Here is a 20,882-nt window from a genome sequence, read left to right as displayed (position 1 = left end):
TAAAGGGAGGAAGCTGGTGCGGAGAGATGAAGAAAGGCTCAAAGTGATACAGAAAACCTTGCTCCCACTCCTGTGCTCTCAATGGAACAGATCCCATTCCCCTCTAATTACGGCACATCCTGGAAGGCATCAATTGCTCCAGGTCACTCTTCTTGAAGTGTTTGTTACACATCTTTCCCAGAAGGATTTTGGATGAGAGCAGAAGGCGTGCGTTTTCCCCACAGAACGGCTGCATGCCTGGGCTAGGTGAGAACAGAGTGGGTACCCACCCCTGCTCAGTGCAGTCAAAATCTTTGTGTCCTAGCATTAAAAGGCTAGTCAGCAAATAAGCTTATGTAAAGCTTGTCAGAGACTCTGGAATAAATTCAGGTATGCTGCAACAAGGGAGAGGTTAAATCCTTCCTTGTGCCCAAGGAAGGAGAGGCTGGGCAGGGGACTCTCAAGCTTCCCTGTCAAGGGGGGGTGAGATGCCAAAAGGCTGCCCAGCTTCACAGTAGTTGGGGTTAAACTGCTTGGTGTGCCACAAGCCTGCTGTGTCACTGAGTCTCTGTCCCAAAAAGCCAGAGACTGAATTAACTGGACAGAGTCTGAAAGCAGTGGGTTTTTGTTTTTGTTTTTCTTTGCGCCAAGAATAGCCACAGATCCCTTTCTGCTGTATGATAATTGTGAGCATGCAATGGAAGAAGTGTTAAACCTTTTTCCTGGTACTGGTGACATCCTGCATTTCTAACACTGCAAGAACTTAACATCTGACTGCTTATTTGTTTTGCGTATTGTTTATTTTCTTGCTCTGCTGAGCAAGGGCAATAGATCACTTTCATCTTTGTAAGTGAATTCAGTTTTGCTGGATTTAGGAGAATAAAACATCTTACCAGCATATTTCAAATTAATGTGTTGATTTTTTTTTTTTTTTTAAACTGGAGTTTCAAAACAAGTTGTATTTCTGTTGAGATTAGACTTCTATTTAATTTGCTTTTAATTAACAAGTCCTAGGCAGCAAATTCTTTCCTTTAGCTATCACCTCATTCCTCTACTTCAGTAGTATTTGTTTGCAAGCGTCTTGGAACAAAACGTGACCCTTAAATTGAAATCGGAAAGCTGGCTGAATTTCCTGGAGGCAAAAGCTGTTACGGTAACTTAGGGGGAAAGCGGCAGAAGGATTTTCAGTTTTGCCAGCCTAAAATACACACTTGCTTTTTGATTCCGTCTAATAGACGTAACTGTGAAATTGAACAATTTGGGGGAAGAACAGCAAAGCACAGATAATGGTAATACTGATAAAAGTTCCTCCCAGTATCACTTTTCTGAATAGCTTTGAAGCAGCTATAAAAAGCATTTAGTGCAATTGCAAAGCCCCTTTTACCGGTGCTCTGACCATGGTTGGAGAACATACCCCAGGTAGGGAGGCTGGAGAAGATCAAATGAGAAATGACAAACCTTTGCCTGTAAAGCTGTCAATACCTCGGGAGAGCTGAGCCAGCCGTGCCTATCCAAGGGAGCATACGACGAAGACACGGGCTGTGCTGGGTTTAAGCTCATGCTGTTTTTAAAGAGCACTGGTGTTGCCCGTCTCTGCTGGCAACGCTGACCTGGCTGATCGATGTGGCCACAAATTTTCTCTCATTTTCTTGTCTAAGATGCATCTTCTCCTTTCATACTGCCCCTTTCTGCTGCTCAGTGTGAGACCGATGTACAATGTCAAAATAAATCCATGCGGCACCAGGGAGCACCATGAGCCTCATAGTAAGCGTGCACAGCGCCGTGCCAGCGTGGTTTCCTCCCCTCTGATGCGAGCCCGGGTAATTCATGAGGGTGTCTGCACTGCCTTTGATGCTATGAGGCTGCTGGAGACACTGGAACCAGTTTCTAAGATTTGGGGGCTGGATGTGGCAGGGTCAAGAGATCTGAAAGGCCCTTAGTTACCCGCTTGTAGTAAGCCACCTGCACGCAGAGACAGCCAAATTACCAGCATAAAAGTGAAAAATGACAAGAGTATTCATTAAATGCCATGCCTGGGCTAGGATCTGAGTGTACTGAAGGGTTTTTATCTCGGCGAAGGGGTAGGAGGCAGCTCGGTAGTTCCTGCTGCATTTCCTGCGCAGTGGGGGTTGGGGGCTGCATTGATTCTGGGATAAAAAGGACTTTCAGAGCGCTGGGAGGACGTGGTCTGACAGAAGCCAAAAGCAAGTAGTTTGGTTCAAGCCTGCTGGCTTTGCCTTGCTGTGCTGGGGAACTGGAGCAGCCAGTCCATCACCTGCCCCTGTCCCACTCGGGGTAACTGCTGCATGGGAGCGGGTGATGGAGGGGAAAAGAGGGCAAAAAGGGCAGGCAGCTGCCCAGAGGGGCGGTGGTGGTCTGGTAGGAGCTACAAAGGCCAGCACTGACCGTATCAGGTACCCGGGGCTGGTTGTTTGGCTTTCAAGAGGGTTTGGTGGGCTTTGGCATGCCACCTTTCTTTAGTTGTCAGAAAGCCACCAAGCTCATGGCAGAAAAAAAATACCATCAGTACTTTTTCAGGAGATTCAATCTTCAACAAAAGAACATTCAATACTTGCAGGGAAAAGGAAAAAAAAAAAGACTGGAATATTTTTAGTGAACATTTATTTAGGGGATAAGAATGTTTGGATCTAGAATCCTGACCGCCTCCAGACCGACATGTTGTTGTCTCAGCCACATGCTGCATGGGCAAAGGAGAGCACTGGGCACCGGGGGCCCAACATGGCTCGTGAAGGATGGGGAGGCCGATGAGAAGCCACCAGCATGTCTCTGCCCTGTGTGTGGCTTGCTGAGCAGAGCATATGGAGAGAGACCTGCAAACCAATGCTCCTCCTGACGTCTTCGCAGCTCAGAAAGCAACAAAAGTGGCCACCGTGAAGGCACTCGGTGAGGCCATGGCAGTGCTACCACCTCCTCACTCAGGGCTTGAGATGTTTGATGTCGGCGTTGCCTGCCCTCCTAGAGTTGCGTGACAAGAGAAAATTGTTCTGAAACCAAAGAAAAAGGCACCTAGGTGCTGCTGTTGAGGAAAGCTTGATGCCCAATGAGCCTGATACCCAATGGAAAGGGGCAGATTTGTTTTGGGGTCCTTCAGCTTGGAGTTATGAGGTGTTTGCAGCCCTGTAACGCTTGGGTTTTGGGTAGATCTCTCAGACGTGAGGCCGTGACTGGACTGGGAGCTGTGCGGCCCCTCAGCGGTGGCTGCTCAGGGGCTGGAGGCCTGTGGGACACGAGTCAGAGAAATGAAGTTGCCGTGGGGGAGAAACCTTTCCTCATGGAGCGAAGCGGGTACACACACAGTGCGTGGCTCTGTGGCTCACTGGTGAAACAAGGTGTGAAGCAAGATATCACTCTGCGGGCTTTTCCACCCCGGGGTTCAAAGGGCCCACGGTCTGGGACCGTCCCCATGGGGTTCCCGCTGAGGAACCCCATTCCCTCGGCGCCTGCCGGGCACCCGCGGCCCTCCCGGCTCTCACCACCCACCGCCGCCACACGGAGGCGCGGGGGGCCGGGGCCCTGCAGCCGGCTTGGGGAGAGGCGGGGGGCGGGGGGGGGGCGGCTCGGCGGGCACCGAGCACCGGCTCCGCGCCGCCTCCACGGCCCCCCTCAGCCCCCGGGGGGGGGGGGGGGGGGGGGGCTCCGGACGCCCCCTCCCCGTCTCCCCGCCCCCGTAGCGGCGGGAGGAGGCGGCGCCGGGCCGGGCGCGGCGGCGAGGGGCAGAGCCCGGCGGGCGGCGGGGCGGCCCCGCTCCCCGTGAAGAGGCGGCGCGGCAGGGCAGCGGCCGCCGCCATGCAGCCGTTGCACCGGGCCCCGGCGCTGCTGCTGCTGGCCGCCGGTGAGTGAGGGCTGGAGGGGGGGGCGCCGCCATCCCAGCGGGAGGGTGGGGGCAGGCACCGGGACCCCCCCTCCTCCCCGCTTCCATCCCTTCCATCCCTCCGGTGCCGTCCCCGGGTAGCGGAGCGCCCTGAGCACCGGGGGTCATCCATCCCTGCCCCCGGGGCACCGGCACCTCTGCGGGTGGCAGGTCCCCAGCACCCCGCTTACCCCAAGAACCGGGACCCGCTGTTGGGTCCCCGCAGGTCTCCTTGGGTACCGAGCTCCCCCTGAGCACCGGCACCCCAAGGGGTGGTGGCTGGTTGCCCCCCGGTTGTGGGGTGCCCGTGGGTTTTGCTCGCCCAGGGTCTCCAGCATCGATGACGGGGTCCCCGGTGGGGACCCTGCACGCCATGGCCAGTCCCGACTGCCCTCGCGATGCTGTGAGGACGGACGTCGCCCGGAATGGGGTGAGCTGCCCGCCACGGAGGACCTTGCTACGCCAGGGCTGCCCCCAAAGCGCTCTCTTGTGTTTATGGCTTCTTCTGGCGTCGTGGTAATTTTACCAACTACCGCAAAACTGCCACAAAGGAAGGGGGAACCACAAATTGCTCCGCGTTCCCCCCTCCAAGAGCTTCCCCTTGAAATTTGGAGGAGAGGTAGGGTGCCAGGGAGAGGCAATTAAGTGCAAGAATAATTGTACTCGGAATAGTTGCGAGGGCTTTGCTCCTATTTTTAAATAATCTGGGGAAATTTCCCAACAAAGGGCTCCCCTCCCCAAGACTCATGAGGCTGCGATTGCGCTCGCCCTCCCTACCACCGTCTCTTTTGTACCAAAATCTGGTCAGAGCGAAGCTGAGAAACAGGAGTTCGGAACGGGGACATCTAAAGTGTGGGGGAGTCTTTGTCTTGAGTCATCCTGGCAGGGAGGGAAGGGCTGGTTTCCCAACCAGTCGCTGTCTTCCAGCACGACCGAGCTGTGATACGGTGACATCCAGCCCCCTGGCATGTCTGTCTTATTACCCCCAAGCTCCTGAAAATGTTTGTGGGGGAATGTGTCATCTGGAAGCTCTGTGGAGTCTCTCTGTCCCTGAGCTGTATGTACAGCGCCTTGCCCCTGTGGTCTGGAGCTCCCTAAAGAGAAGGGATAAAGCCTTTTAGGTTTGGAAACAATAGTGAGCTTAAAGAGCAAAATGGATCAAAAAACCTGTTGGGGTTCTGTGCCAATACTCCGTGGCACAGAAGCACTAAGCCTTTCCTGAGCTGAGCTGGGAGCCAGCTCCGTGTTTCCCTCGAGGCAGGCTGTCCACGCTAGGGAAAACCGCGGGCACAGCTTGCAGAAGTCCTTTAGCCGCATCTCATTGGGAAACCTGTGCCCCAAATTCTGCCAGACCTCCGCCTCCTCCATGGAGCAGGGCAATGAGCATGGGTAGGAGCAGCTGTATTCCTATCCCACCATTCTGCCAGCGCAGGCTGGCCCCATCCCCACGCTTGAAAGCTGCATTTGCTCTGCGGGGAATGGACAGGGACCTCGTGGTGGTTTTAAAATCTGGCACCCAAAAGGTCTACAGCTGATGCTGCTGTGCTGAGGGAGGGTGTTTCCTCTTCTGCACAGACTGCTGGAAACTTTCTAGCGTTGCTGTCCAGCTGGTGATGATACAGAGGATTTGGGTCCTTGGATTTCCCTGTGATCCTCTCTGCTGTCCTAGCAGAGAGAGGCGGAGGGATGGGAGACGAGGGGTGGCCCAGAGGGGCAGCTCAGTTCCTCATCTAGTGAAACTGGTAATCCTGGTGTGTTGTGGTGGCTGGACTTGGATGGCCAGGCATCTCTGGAGACCTGTTTTCCTACCTAGCTGGAAGGTCAGAATTAGAGACAAAGACTGCTGAGAATTTCTAAATTGAGCCCATTTTGGTTAGCAGCTTTGCTCAGTGGTTAAGGAGCTGTTCCAGCCTGGCATAATTCAGTGCGTTGTGGCTTCGCTCCTCCAGTCCCACAAGACAGGCATGGTTAAAAGCCGAGAGCTGCAGGGTCTGCATCCCTGATGCCGAGGGAAAGGCGTGCTTGCAGCTGCCTCCTGGGGTCGGGAGCTTCTGCAGACCCTCGGGACAGGCTAAACATGCCCCACATCGGGGTCCCCGGAGCAGGCTGAGCAGTGTGTAGGTCTGCTGGCAGAGCATGGAAACATCTCTCCGGGCTCTCGGGTATCTGAGCCCCTTTGCTTTTGCAAGTAGGAAAATGATGTGGTTAAAAGCAGGGGAGAGGGCAGGGAAGCGGTCTTTTCCCTCTCATTGTCTCCCCAGGTGCTTGTCTGCATGTGGGCTATTTATTATTTTTTTCCCTTCTGCCTGCTTAGAAGATTCCTTGTTAGCAGTGTGTGAACAGCCGGAGCTGAGGGAGTATAAATCAGGATGGATGAAAATTCCCTGTAGTCAATTTTTCCTTGGCCTCTTCAGTGCCATAAGGAAATGTTCATTTAATTATAGGCATCAGGGGTAGAAATAACTACATTAAGCCCTCAAGGGGAAGCTGCAGGCGACAAGCTGCAGATCAGAGCACACAAAAGTTTTTTTTTTTTTTTCCCCTCTGCTCAGCGTGGGAAGACGCTCCGGCATTTTGTGGGTAAATAAGTGAGCAGGAGACACAAAGGCAGATGGGCTGTGGTGCGAGGGGCTGCGGGGAAGGTGCGTCGCGGCCCACAGCTGGCAGTCGGGTGAACTTGCTTCCAGTCCTCGCCGGCTATTGAAACACGTAATCCCGAAAGAATGGAGAGAGGGTATTTGTCAGCCACACGAGCGCAGCCCGGGCAGAGTCGCACAGAGGCAGAGCAAACACGTGCCTTGGTTTGCTCAGAGGGCCAGGGATGCTGGTGAGGAAGACGCGCCCTGCTGGCGCTCCGATCGGACCCCGCCGTCCCCGTGCCGAGCCCCGTTGTGCCTCCCGGGATCTGGATGCGCATTCTGTGCTCAGGGTTGTGCCCGGTGTGTCGTAAAGTCCTTTGGGCTGAGCTGGTGTCAAAGGCTTCTGCTCCGCTGGGGCCGTGTCTGGAGGGATGTCTGTCCTGCCTTCTGCAGCAGCGCTTGTCCTGCCCGGGCAGGGAGGTTTGCAGGCAGGGCAGCCGCGCACCTTTACTTGGTGTGCTGGAAACAGGACCGGGGCGTGCAGCCCAGACAGAGCGAGTAGTGGGAGCAAAGGCCTGGCGAGGTGACTTTCTGGCAGGCAGTTGAAATGTTTTGGGCAAAGGAATCTGTGGGCGGTGTTGTTTTTGTTTTGCTTTGTTTGTTTTTTTTTTTTTTTCCCCAGATCAGTTGCTTTCATCCTGTGGTCTGTTAACCCCTGGGGCTTGCGGGCTGCTTTGAGGATGCTTAGGAAAGGTAACCGAGAGAGGTAAATTCACTTCTGCTGGGCGCAACTGCCTACCTGGCGCTGTTTCCCCAGGGGCTGCGTCTCCCCCCGAGCAGGGACCCGCCGCGGTCGATAGCGAGAAGCGCGGAGGAGCAGACGCGGCAGCAGCAGAGGAGGGAGGTGTGAAGGCTACGAGACGATCCGGGGAGGGAGCGAAGGGAAACAGTCTGCGAGGCTGAAACCAGGCACGGTTGTGACTCCCGGCATGAACGGCTGATGGAAGGGGGGAGAGGGGCTCGCCTGAGCTGCTGCAGCCTGGTTCTGTGGAGTCTGCTGGGAGACTGGCTCTGCTCAGAGCGGGCCGAGGGTCCGGCAGCCCTGCAGGTCAGACCTCGGTGCATGTCCGTTGCTGGAGGGCACGTCTGCAGCTGGCTGCAAAAGCAGGTGCCCGTCCTGGCGTTCCTGGCCTCCTCCCATCGTGGTACCTGCGCTGCCTGCTGGAGGTGTTCTCCGCTGAGGTGTCAGGGGAGCAAACGCGTGCGGTCTGTTGTGGCGAGGTGGTGCCTGCTCGGTGTGTGCAACTTGCACGCCCTGCTCCCCGTGTTCGAGCTCCCTGGTTATATTAGCTGTCAAGATCTCTAAAAGCTTCGAGATGCTGGCACAACTACGGGGTGCTTTAGGATCTCCTTCTAAAGAGTTGCCCCATTGCAAGGGCCTCCAGCTGTGCCTCGTCGCCTTCTCCTTAGTTCGTGCAGGGCCTGTACGTGCTCCCCGCGTTACTTCTCCCACTGCTTTGCAAAATGTACCAGGGCCGTGGGATGGTGGATGGCTTCGGGGGACACCCAGTGAGGGACCTGCTTGCTGACAGTACGGGAGGAGGAAGGCATTCTGATCTTGTTTTCTGAAGTCCTAATTAGACACACTCTCAGATTAGGGACCTGGCTGGATGTGTGAGAGGTCCGGGGCACTGGGGGAGCAGCAGCAGGGCCGGGCTGGGAGAGGGGCAGTGCTCCAGGCTGTAACTGAATTAGCACCAGAATGACTTGGCTGTTAAATGGCTCTCCCGTTTGCACCCTGCTGAGAGCCCGACTTCAGGTGAGAGTGGGGGAATCAGCTGGGACAGCCCTCAGCTGAACAGCATTACGCTTCTCCTCTTCCTCCTGCCTGCAGCTGGGATTATTTTTTTTTTTTGTTATTTAAATCAGCGTCGTGTTTTGTTATGTTTTGTGAGCGTTTCTGCATTGGCAGCTCTGCCTGGGGCCTCTCTCCTCCCTGCCCTCGGGCCTTGCTCCCCAGCTTTTGCAGGCGGTGGTCTGGGGGAGGGCAGATCCGTGGCAGATGCTTCCCTCATCTGGTCATTGTGTTCCTGTCCTACCCGATTATCGGCGAATGACCCATTCCTGACCCAGTGCTCCTAGGAAATAACGTTGTCGGATAACTCCGGGGTCTGGGCTGAGCCTGAAAGGAAGGTCAACGGTAGCAGGGCCAGATGGACGTCGTTGGGGCTGCCGCGTTGGTGACACCGAGGTGCCCTGGCCTCCCTCCCTGGTACCCGTTGTACACCCGCCTGGGTGGTATTGTACAGGCTCTGCTAGTCGGTGGTGAGAGCCAAGAAAGTCAGAGCACGTGCTCCAGGCTAATGCTCTTCCCCTCAGCCAGGGCTGATCCCGCCTTCCTGGCGGTGTGTTACAGTCCCAGCACTGGAGAAGGAGAGGTAAAACCAGCTGATAGGGCTGGGGAGATGGGCAAACTAAAGGGCACGCAACCCCTCTGTAGGTCGAGCCAACGTGATGACACCTTATAGGATGTTTGTGTTATTTCCTTGGAGAGAAAACTGAGATTTGCTCGTTGTTAATTAAAAAGCAAGAAAATTTTACAGGCCGTTTGACACAGTCCTAGCCAGATTCCATTTCACGTCCCCAAGTCCCTCCTCTCATTTCAGCTGGATCCAGAAGTGACTTATTTCCTCTTTCCCTGCTAGTCCTGTTCCATAGGCCGGTTGGGAGCTTTTAAGCAGCTGCCCCATCCCGTGGAGAGGTGGCTTGCCTTGTGGCAAAGGGACAACGTGGTTCTTGGTTGGCTAACGTAGAAAACGCTTTGGGGTTCTCCTAGGGTTGAGCACAAACATGAAACTCCTTTTATTCCCAGCAGTTCTGGAGATAGGCGGCAGATGTTCTTTTCTCAGATTGTTTTTTTTTTTTTTTTTCCTTGCTATTGAGCAAAACTCCTCCATCTGCCTTTTCGGGCTCTTTTGTCGCATCCTCTGCTGAGCTGAGCAGAGCAAGCTTCACTGCTGTGAGCTGAAGCCATTTTCTGAGGCACCAGTGGGATCAGCGACCAGCAAACTCGTTTCACGTGTGTATCCTCCAGGCTGGCGCTTCTCCAGCGGCTGTGGCAAGGTAACACTATTGCTCCCTGTTGTTGAAACTGCCCCATTCCGCTCCTCGTGGAGGTGAAGCCTCTTCAGCAAGGTCGGTGTTCCCTCCACATGTCACGTTTGTGGTTGCTGCCAGCTGGAGAGCTCGAGAGTTCGCAGCCAGAGCAGGAGCTCCCGCGCTGTTCCCACTGCACGCTCTCTGCCTTTGTTCCCTCTCCCCGCGCCGCTTACCTCTCCCACTTTCCCTGCGCTCTGTGGGCTGGGGCTGGTGTTGCCTCCCGTGCTCACATCCCTGCTGTTTCCCCGAAGGCTGGCTGCCCTCTTTAGCATGCAGAGCCTCGTCTCCTCCAGGTTACGCAGAGGTGCCGCAAAAATAGAAACGAGAGACAAACGCCCCATTGAAGCAGCTGGCGAGCCCTGGCTCCGTTCCCTGCTCCCTCCCATCTCCAGTCGCAGGGTTTTATTCGTGTTTCTTTTCTCCTACCGTTTGATATGCCTTTTAAAATACCAGACTGGAGACTGATGGCTAATGGAAGTCGCCTGATCCCTGTTCCCCATCCTAGGAGGACAATGGCTAGCTGCTGACTCCTTGGGTTGGATTTCTCAGCTGTGCTCCCCGGCCGCCCAGCTCAGCTCGTGCTTTGATTCTTTCTTTGCCTCAGAGTTGACAGCTGCATCGAGCTCCTTTATCAGATGCTTGGAAGAGAGAGGGGGGGAAAGTGACAAATCTGCTTTCGGCACCCCAAGCCTTTGGGTTGGTGCTGCTGCAAAAGGTATGAGTTGGTGTCAGGATGCTGTCTGGAGAAGGTGCCTTGTGATACCTGGGCTGGGGCTGGCGCAGGCAGTTCCCCCAGGCCGACCTCTGCACCCTGTGCCCGTGGGTCAGGCCCCAGGCTGGTGTCCTACCCCACATCCACTCCTGGAGAAACCTGCCTGGCTCGGGCCGTGTCTATTAATGCCTCCCTCTTAGGGATGAGGCGGTGCAGTTTTATCTTGGGCTGAGGAGAGCAGAGCATCCCAGTAAGCAAGATAATGCAGCTTAAGGGGTTTTAACTGGGTAAACACTTCAGAGTTAAATGAGGGTAAACGAAGTCCCAGGACCTGAGCTTCCTGCAGGGGTGGGATTAGCTCCCTGGCTGCCCAGGTTCATCTGCCACGAGATGTCTGTTGTAGGGCTGTTGGGCTGGGCTGGGGCTTGGAGGCAGCACAAACGGTGTGTGGCTCGGTGTGGAGCTGAGAAGCTTGAGCCATGCCTGGAGCTGGCGCAGAGCTGTGTGTTGAGGCTTTGCCTAGCTGGCAGGGGGACCTGGGCTGTGCATAAGTAGGATCCAGGCGGTTTTACTTCCAACTACGCCACGTTTTCCACATGTCCTTGGACCTCTGCTGTAGTCTTTCCCCATCCTTCTGCTCCCCTTTTCTGGATAATTGGAGAATAACGCTCCCTTTCCGCCCCTCGCTGCTCTCTGTCATGTTTCCTCAAGCAGTAAGCTCTTCAAGACAAGGGCTGTCCCCGGCTGGGCCGTTCGGGGCTCAGCAGTGCCCCGTTACTGCTGCAGACGCTCCAGTTCTCTTGTGGCAGGCTGGGGATGCCCGGTCTGGGCAGCGGCGCTTCGGAGCCTGGTGAGCACCACTCAGTCGGCGGCACGACAGCAGGCCGGGTCTCTCTGGACCGACACACTCCTGCACGAGAGGTGTGCAATTTCTCATTTCCAGCTGTGCATTTCACTGTGTGTGGCTCCCAGGGAGCTGGCCCGTCCCCAGGGGTGCCTTGGTCGGCTCCGTGATGCTGCAGCAGCCTCCTTCCCCTCCGGTGCTCTTTTGCCATTTGCTTTTTGCCGCTGCGCTGGCCTCAGCCGGTCTTGCCTTGGATCAATAGAACAAAACAATCGAGACTGAGGAGTGCAGAAGCCTGACTCAAGTGTCTATGGGAAAGAATAACCAATACTGGGTTTTGCTGGGTTCAGAGAAGAGCAGAGGTAGGCGGAGAAGCTCGGAGCACGCACAAGGCTTGACAAGTGCATTTCTGGGCTTCCAGCCTTCCCAGGGCAGGGCTGGTAACCAGCCTGGCAAGCGAGCAGCAACTCCCAAACATTTTTCTGTGCTAAGAAGCCAATATTTTCAGTGAAAGCACGAGGGCCAGCCGTAACTCATCTTGGCACTTGCATTGATTTGAATTTGTCCTTCTGGACGTGGTGGTGGGAAGGAACCTTGGGAGGTCGCCCAGTCTGTGCCCTTGCCTGAAGGCAGATTCAGCTCTGCCTGAATCATTCCAGGCCACGTGTACCCAAATCTGCGTGCAGCATCCAGGTGATGTCTCAGCAGTGCTTTGTAAAATCTCTGTTTCTAATGCTTCAGGACTTTGCAAGCGTTTTCACATGTGCATTCCAGTGATATCTCGGAGACATTTCTAATACAGGAGCTTCTCTTAAGAAGTTTCTAACGGATGGTTTCCTATCTTATATCAGAGAATGTTTGGTGCTAGTTCCCAAGGTGGTGACTTACCACTTTGCAGCGTCCCTTTTCATAATATTTCTGTTATTTCCATCCTTGGGATCACCTGCCTTTATCTACAGTCTTCCTTTGTAGTGAGGACGTCTCCTAGCTTTGTTTCCTTGGCTAATTTCATTATCTTGTTCCTGATTTTTTGTGCCAAGGTCACTTAGGAAAATGTTAAACAACACCAGGTCCAAGGACAGACCTTGAGGATTTCTCCTAACAGCCTCCCTCCAGCACAAGCCCCTGTCAGTTTTCCTATAGCCCATGCATTACAGTTGCCTTACAGTTTTTCAACTAATCACTGTCTTTTCTTGCTTCTCTTGTAACTCAGTGTGGGGCACCGTATCTGATATTTTTCTGAACTCCAGATGGAGTAGATCTGCTGCACTTCTCCAGTCTAGAAAATAAGTTATCAAAGAAAGATACCAAATTAGCCTTCATTTCAGCTTATTCAATTAGTTCAGTTCAGTGACTAGTTCATTAAAAATTGAAAAAAACTGAATATGAGCTGAGAAAGCAGGAAAACTTGTCTTTTTTTTTCTTTTAATCTCCAAATAAAAATCAGCTGTGAGAGGATGAGATCTCATTTTAATGCGCTGAAGAACAGAGGGCTAGGAAGCCCTCAGTTCACCCAAATTAGTTACTTCGCTTGCTTAAGAAAAATGTTTTAAATGCAAAGTGTGGTTTGGTAGATGTATTTTTTCTTTATGTCCCCGTGCTTGTCGTGGTATTTCTCGGTTGAATAAAGCCACGTTCCAGATGCTGTTTTCCTGCATTTTGATTGAAGTTCAATATGCATGTGAATGTACCTTGACACAAATCACAATTAAAGGCTCATCTAGGAATCAAGGAGTGTCAGTCAAACTTTCTAATATGTAAAATGGAAATACCAAGTATATAATTGTTTAAACAAAAGTGTAAAATGCCACCTGCATCCCTGCTCAGCATTAGGTAGTGTTTGCTGTTAGTTTGCCTTAATTCTTACCTGTGACAGTCAGCCTGTCTGTGCAAAAACTAAAGATGCGAATGCAAAATGAAGTTCAAATCAATGGCTTAAAAATAGATTTCCAGCCTTCTGATTTAAAACATGATTAATATTGATGATTTAAATAATTTTGGTTTAAATCAATCCCCCTGTATATAATACAGCTGCGTATCGGGAACACTGGGGTGAAGCCTTGGCTGGGTGACAGTGGAATAGAAAACCGGCGTTGACTCCGCAGAGCCGGGGTTTTATGCTGTAAGTATGAGCCGTTCCACCTCCTCTCCAGGACGGGTGACTCACGAGGCACCTTGTCCTTTCAGGGAGGCAGAAAGCCCCCAGAAGGCTGCCCCATCGCTGCCCCATTGAAGGGAAGTGCCCAGGGCTGAGCGGCTGCTTGGCACCGGCTCCTCGGGGATGTGAATGCTCCTCTGTCTGGTTGTGAATGTTTCCCCAGATAGCCGGATTTTCCTCGTCAGCTGAGTGCAGCCCGTGTGCGGGGCAGGTTACCCCAAGGCAGGTTGGTTTTGGCAGGAGCAGGTTGTCTGGAGACCAGCCTGCTGCTTGCCAGTCCTCTCTGATGTGGGTTTGTTGTCTCTATACAGGGACTTTTTGCCTCTGCCTTGCCTCCTCGGAGGAATCGACCACTGATGGCCTCACTTCAACCTCCCTGCTGGAGTTTGCCATGATGTCCCATCTGGAGGCCATGAATTCCCACGAGCAATCCAGCCCCGAGGCCGTGGAGCCTGATCTCATCCCTGGCTCTCTGCATGCTGCCCCGGGATCAGGCTTTGCCAGCGAGGAGAACGAAGAGTCCAAGATCTTACAGCCCCCACAGTACTTCTGGGAAGATGGGGGCGAGCTCAACGACTCCAGCTTGGACATGGGACAAGCAACAGGTGGGCTATTTTTACCTTGTTCTTCCTCTCCTCTCCACCAGGGCTCTGGGGAGGCGAAGGGATGCAGGGATCTGTTTTCCTGCTTTGACACAACTCTTGCTAAGAGGGGTTGAGATTAAACGTCAGCTCTATTTTCTCACCTCAGTGCCTGATGTGTCCCCAGTGAACCCTGAGCAAGCACAGGCTTTAGAAATCAAGTTACAGCTGAGCCTTTATTCCTGAGCTGCTGTGAGGTTCCCTGAGCTGGGGGGGGGGGGGGGGGAAAGCATCGCGTCCACCTATTTTCCCATTTGCCTCATGCCCTTCTTTCTCTTTCACTCCTTCTCCCTTTTATTCTCTTTTCTTTCTTCTTTCCATTGCCATCAATTAGTTACGATCTAAAGGTCTCAAGACCCTGGCTCAGAGATCAAGGCCATCTTAGGGTTTGACTCGCAGCTGGATCCCCTGGGCCAAATTCTGGTTTCCTCACCCTGTGACTTCAGCAGGGATTTGGCCTGATGAAAGACAACGGGTTTTTTCCCCTGGTCAGCTGCCCCATTGCTGTCCTGCCTGCTCCCTGGGGAGCCCAAGGCCACGCTGAGCTTTGCTAGTGTTTCTGCTTGCTTTCCTCCGTGGATGTTTTTGAGCGTTGGTCCCCTCAGTGGTCTCCCCTCTGAGTCCCTTGTTGGCTTTGAGGTGTTCTCGGCGAGGGATGGGAGGAAGGAGGAGGAGTCTCTGCAGGGTTTCCAGTAGCTTAGGAGATTATTTCACATACTCCCGCTCTTAAGTGTCATGTGGGGCGTGTATTAAACGTTACCCAGGGGCCAGACCTTCAGCCTTATCCCTCTTCCCTTATCCAGTGTCGCTGCCTCCCTCCCAGCAGGTCTGACTCAGGCCTGGAGTTAGAAGGCACAAGTCTTGTTTTAGCTTTATCTTCACACCCGTTTCTGACCTTAAAAAGAGCTGTGCTCCCCCAGGGCTGAGGTCTGCTGCAGCATGCCGACTGGCAGCGCTGTGCCTCGGGCCGCCCGCTGGGGCCCAGGCCGTGCTCTGGAGGACAAGGGCGATCCCCACGTAGGTCTCTGAAGCCCTTTGCTCACTTACGTTGCCCTTAAACTCATCCAGCCACGCTCCCATGCCGCGCGCTCATGCAGCCCCAGGGCACTTGCAGGCCTGGCCGTGGGGAAGCTGTGCAGATGCTTCCTCTGCAGCGATGCTCGCGGGGGATGTTCCCACCAGTGCATCCTTGGGACACGCTCTGGCTTAGCCGCTCTCACGAGCTGGCAGCGTGCTCAGCGGCGCTTTTATTGGTGTGCCAGCAGGCACCTGCATGTACTCCCAGATCTGGACGTGACTTGGAGAACGGCATGTGCTTGTGCATTGAGAGCGAGATGCGCTGGGTACCAAACCCAGCCTTGCCTCTTGCACGTGCCTCACCCCATTTGTATGCAGAACATGCTCGTCTCTCCTTCCGTTCTCGCCTGCAGTGCTTTCCTACACGAACAGATGTGTTCTTTCAGCTGTCCTTTACACGTACCCTGCCCGATCCGCTGCCCAGCGCTTCACTGCGTCCAAGCGCTGTTTTTTTTTTTCCCCTGGCCATTGCTATGTCCACAGCTCATGTCTCAGTGGCATTTCAGAACCTTGGTTAATAGAACAGTTTGAATTATTCAGGAGCTGGGAGCACATTTCTACTTAAAATTTAATTAGAAACCTGCTGTGTGTCATTTTACTATAAAGGATATTGTAATAGCATCCCTAAATTGGGCAGCCTTCTCCTGTCATGCAAAGCCTGTGCATGAGAGAGACACATAACCAATGGCTCTTATGTTCTGCATGTGTGACAGATGCCATGTGATACCTTGTGGAGCTGTGTAATGACATCTGTTAGGTTATTTTCAATCTTTAAATCCATTAAACAGTTTCAAACAGCTGCTATTAAAAAAAAAAGTGTATACTATAAGTTCTCCTTAAGTAGGATTTCTTTCTGAATGGCAGTGAAGTGTAGCCTGGCATAGCTGATCTATCTGCCCCAGGCACAGATTTGAGACCCTGTATCAATCAAGGCACAAAACAGGATTGTTGTACTACTGGAGAGAGAAAATTTACTACCCTGAAAGGAGACGTGGAGTGCTGGCTTCCTTCCCTGTTTGCTGTAAAGATACTGGGCCTGGAAGTGGTGGTCTTGTTGCAGATAGGCCAGATCTCCTGAGATTTCAAAACGGTATTAGTCATCTCTCCTTTTTTCTGTCCTTCTGAAGTCTGTGTGGGGAGACTGCTCTGCCTTTGTGTGACTTTGAGGCTGAGAGAGATAAAAAGTAATAACAATCTGCAGCTGCTGCTCTTTTTTTTTTAAAGTGCACTCGAACATCCTTTAAAAATATTTCTGGAAAACATGTGGCATCTACAGCCACCTGTTAGTCCATTAGAAAGTGAGAACGAACTCCCACTGGCAGAGCACAGCTCAGCCTGAGGCTCTCATTCTCTTGAATAACATGCTTTTGCTGATTTATGCTTCGGAACAGTAAATCTATATTGACATCAGTGAACACCAGCCCGTGGAAGGACCCTGCGATTTGTCTCTTTCTGTCAGAGCATACACAGAAGTGCACACGTGCACGTGTGCTAACCCACCGGTACCTCTTGGCTTTGCTCTTCTTGTACAGCTGCTAGCCAGTAGAGGCGCATCTGGAAAAGACAGAATTAGGTCTGTTGGGAAAATGGATGCCATATCGTTATGGAAAAAAGCAGTGGATGACTGGTACTTCAGCCAAAAGGCAGGTCAGAGGAGCTGTGAACCTGCCACTTCTGCATCCCAGTGCCCTCAGGCTTCCAACGAACCCAGAAGCTGCTCAGGTTGTAGCTTGGGTTTGCCTGCTTTACTTCGCCTTTGGTATCTACTTGCCCCAAGTCACAGATCAACCCTGAAGATATAGTGGACCTTGCCTCAGGTTTTTCTTGCCTTCCTTTCCGCCTTTTCCATCTTGTTTTGCCTGGAGGCTTCCATCCGTAGTGTTTTCTACTATCATGTTGGATTTCTGGGGAAAAAAATGCAACATCTCTTCTGGCTTAGGGGTAGAAGATAGGAGCCATCAGGACTGCAGGTTCCTTCCAGTCCCTGATTTCTCGTCAAGGCGTTGTGTGGTGTCACATCCGTCCTGGGGTGCTCCCCGCTTTGCGTTCTCAATCACAACACCGTGCCCCACACATTCTGCTTCCAATGAAGGCTCTAGAATTTGACAGCCTAATTATTAATTGGTGGGAAGCGTGGCCTCCCAAAAACTCACCACGCCTCGCAGCCTGGCGGTGGGCTGGCAGCAGGCTCCCTTCCTTACGGCCAGAGCCAGCACTTCTAGTTCCTGGTTGTGCATTTGAAGCCTGTGGTGTGACTGTGCTGGGAGCTATCAAATACAGTCTTACGGGCTGGTGATTCACCAGGGTGGCATGTGGCACTTCGGAGGAGGAAAAAAAAGGTAATCTTTTAATTATTCATAGTAATTAGTAGAAGGGATTTCCATGAGAGCTAGGATAAGGAATAGCAGGACAGACAAGTTAGAAGCACTGTATCCAAAGAAAAATAAGTTTTCCAACCAGCTAAAGGGATAAAATCTCTTTCCACTCTCAACTCTTCTCTGATAGTGAGATTCACTTCTTTCCGTGATGAATTATGTGCCTCTGGCCAGAGAGATCCCAGTCTCTCCCAGCCTTACTGAAATCTGCTGCCTCTTCATCCAGACTGACAGCAAAGCTGCAGTTGTTAATACCATCTTCAACAAAGCCTTAATGAAATGAAGCACCTGGTAAAGACTGTCTACATAAGAAGCTTAGCACTGAGCAGCCCCCTGCCTGAGCTCCGCTCCCGAGATGCCTCCTGTTTATGCCCTGGTTTAACGTACGCTGACACGCTAGGTGATCTGCCCAGGGACGAGCTGTCTCGACCAAGGCATTGCTTGCGAAGGCTGACCTGTGGCTAACAGGGTTTCTCTGTGCACAATGTTATTTTGGTGCAGCTATCCCTCAGCGACTCCATGTTCAGGGGAGGGTGGCTTATTCCAGCCTTACTGCAGATCAGGCACGGAGCAGAAAAGAGGTGTGGGTCTCTTTGGGAAGAGCTGTAGTGCTTTAAAGTACCCAGCCTCCACCTGAAGCAACTTCCAAGCATAATGAGAGGTAACCACTTTGCTACCCTGGGTCTCTCTTTTAGCTGTGATTTCTTCAGACTTGTCTTGGAGTGGCAGACAGTAACTTCTCCCACCTCTTCTGGAAGATAAGGATATTAACCCCAACTGTTTCAGCTCCGCTACCAGTAATTGCATTTTGCTTCCTTGAGATCCCCCTGCAATTCCAGTCAGATGTAGCATGCATTTTTGCAAGAAGCCTGGCTGCTCTGTATGGTAAAACAGCAAGCAGGTACCACCGCAGAACCGGCTGCATAGGAAGCAGCAGGTAAAATGCACCTTGTGCTTCGAGCTGTGTTGTGATGGAAGCCCAGGAATGTCCTTGTCTTTATTACAGTGCCGTCTAGTTATCAGTAATTCAATCTCTGGTTAACGTGATCTTCCCGTTTAATCCAATAAAGACCTTATGGTCAGGTTATGCGCACTAAAAACGATGGGGCTCACCCTTTTTCTGAGCTGTCTCGGTTGCTTTAAACAGTTAATGTGGCAAACACAGGTTAGGGAACCTCGCGGGGCAATAACAGAGCCCGGCTCTTCTGAATGAAGGAGAAGCAGAAGTGTAATGAATTAAATGTCTGGCTGGGGAATCGGGCTCTGGCAAAGAGCCAGGCCCTGGCCCATCTGGTGTCAGGGGAAGTTTTGGTATCGATTTCAGGGGAAGCGGGGCGCCACCTAAATGGTGGCTTCGCGGAGGTTCGGAGCTCATATTCGCCTCTCCCAGGGCAAGTCATCTCCCCAGGCAAAGGAAATGAATCTGTGCGGCCCGGCCCCGGGTCTGCCGGGAGCTGCAGAGGGCAGGGGGGCTGTGCGAGATGGCTTCTGTGGGAAGCGGTGATCCTGGGGGTCGTTGCTGGAGGGCCTGGAAGGGGAAAAACTGGGAGGTCTGGGGGGGAGGAAGGCAGCTGGATGCTGCAATGTAATCCTGCTATGGTAGAAAGCACGAAGGGGGCTGCGGTGGCCGGGAGGTGAGGTGGAGGTGTGGAATTTCATATTGGTGAGACGGGCTCCCAAGGGGCTGGTGAGGCAGGGACGCTGGGAAAGGATGTGACAAGGAGGTGGGGCTGCCTGCTGCGCTCTTCTGGGCCATCCCTGCTGGACTCTGGGGCTGAAGATGCTGAGAGTCCCGTGGGCAATTGTCCTGAGCTCCCTCCCTCTGGGAGAGGGCTGGTCCACTGTGGCTTGGCTGCTTTTGTTCGTGGTTTGTAGGGGTGTGTGGCATGCGCCATCTCCGCATGTGGCCACAAGTTCCTCTTGTGCTCCAACCTAGTGCTGATCTCAGCAGGAGGCTTACAGAGCAGACCGCGGTGGGAAAGCATGGTTACTACCTGCTCCCTTCCCGGACACCCCTGCTTGGCTGCTTGGCAGCCTTCTGTTTCCTTTCTTCAATTTGATGAGGTGATAAAGCAGCAGATCTGACAAGTCTGGCACTGCAGCCAGCTCCGTAATACCTGTCTCCTTCAACAGAAGAACCTGCCCCACTCCTGCAGCAGGAGCACAGGTCACCCGAGGCTGTCCGGCCTCTGTTCCACGGTTGCTGTTTCTCATGGACCTCCGGCCGAGCTGGTTGGTATGGGACTGGCCAGCTAAGTGTCTAGCTCAAAGCCTGGAAGGAAGGATTTCATTGCCATCCTCAGACCTCTGAGCTTGGAAGGTGATTGAAGCCCTTTGGGAACTGAGTTATGTGGGGAGCAGCTTGTTTTGAGGAGCACGCAGCAGTACAGCTCTGGCCAAAACACCTCAAGTTCCCGTGTTCTCCACGCGAATCTCTGAGTTCTGCCTCTTGCCTTGACTGCAAGGCGAGCAGCTACTAACGGTCTTTGCAAGATGTGAGAGGAGTTAAGGTTATAATCAGTGGAATTACTGAACCAGACAGGAGGGAGATGCTCCTAGCTTAGCACGCAGGACAGTGGAAAGGCTGGTGGCAAGTGGGAATGTTAAATCAATCAGTGGTGGGTGTGAGGGCTCCTGTGTCTGCTTCCACCTCGCTGATTTGTTGCCCCGGAGAAGCAGTTGGGGTTTCAGTTTTCAGCTGTCTTGTGAGACAGAAGCCTGCTGGAGAGTGGAATCGGTTCTCCTGGGCTTCCATCACCCCGCAGAGGTGGCAGAGGCGGCAGGACTTCGGGCTCCCGTAGCTCTTGTTTGTGAAAGGGCAGCATGGCTGCACCACGCAGGGCTTCCCCTCTCAGGAGCCAGCTGATCTGTGACAGCACCTTAAGGAAAGGTCGAATCCGTAGCGTCAGGGGCCAGCTGACAGGCTAGGAGTGTTTCCAGCTCCTGTGGGGCAAACCTCACGCTGCTTTTGCCCTGTTTGTTTTTATTCTGTGCCCATCTGCCAGTTCATGCTCTCTTCCCGCTGGGAGGAGGTGCAGAGGAGTCGAGAATAGCCGCGAATGTCTTTAGGCAAGGGAGATGGCACACTGGATCACTGATCCCTTAAAATTATGCCTCATCTGACAGGGCCTTGTTTTAGAGGACGAAACCAGCATCTCGCTCACTTCGCCCACAGCACATCAGGGCGGGCAGGGTTCCTGCTGAGGCCGGGGTTTTCCGTGCAAACCCTGAGTGTCCCTGCAGCAGCAGAGCCCTGCGAGAGGCACTAAACCTTCACCATCTGTCTGCAGAGGGTCCCGACCTGGTGTCCTCAATCCTGTGCTCTGGGGCCATGCCTGCCGTTAACCAGCATCTGTCCAGCACGGCAGTGACCCTGGCCTGCAGGCGCTGGGATGCCTGGCTGTCGGTAAAGGCCTTTGGCAAGACCAGCACAGGGATCCTCTTCCTTTGTTTCTCAGAATATACGCTGTGCTTGTCTTGGGGAGAA

At 53.2% G+C, this 20,882-nt stretch overlaps 1 protein-coding gene across 1 annotated transcript in view; it reads left to right on the top strand.

Annotated features, from left to right (window-relative positions):
- The first annotated feature begins 3,661 nt into the window (after positions 1–3,661).
- Positions 3,662–20,882, top strand: part of PODXL2 (podocalyxin like 2) — a 30,170-nt gene continuing 12,949 nt past the window's right edge. Inside the window, exons 1-2 of the mRNA XM_083795380.1 lie at positions 3,662–3,832; positions 13,614–13,907. Of these exons, the coding sequence (XP_083651506.1) occupies positions 3,787–3,832; positions 13,614–13,907 (340 nt within the window). The 5' untranslated portion in view covers positions 3,662–3,786. The remainder of the gene's footprint in view (positions 3,833–13,613; positions 13,908–20,882) is intronic.

Source organism: Anser anser, assembly GCF_964211835.1.
Source record: "Anser anser genome assembly, chromosome: 12".
Classification (NCBI taxonomy): domain Eukaryota; kingdom Metazoa; phylum Chordata; class Aves; order Anseriformes; family Anatidae; genus Anser; species Anser anser.
Note: the sequence above shows the minus strand (reverse complement) of the source record. Positions and strands in the feature narration are given on the sequence as shown.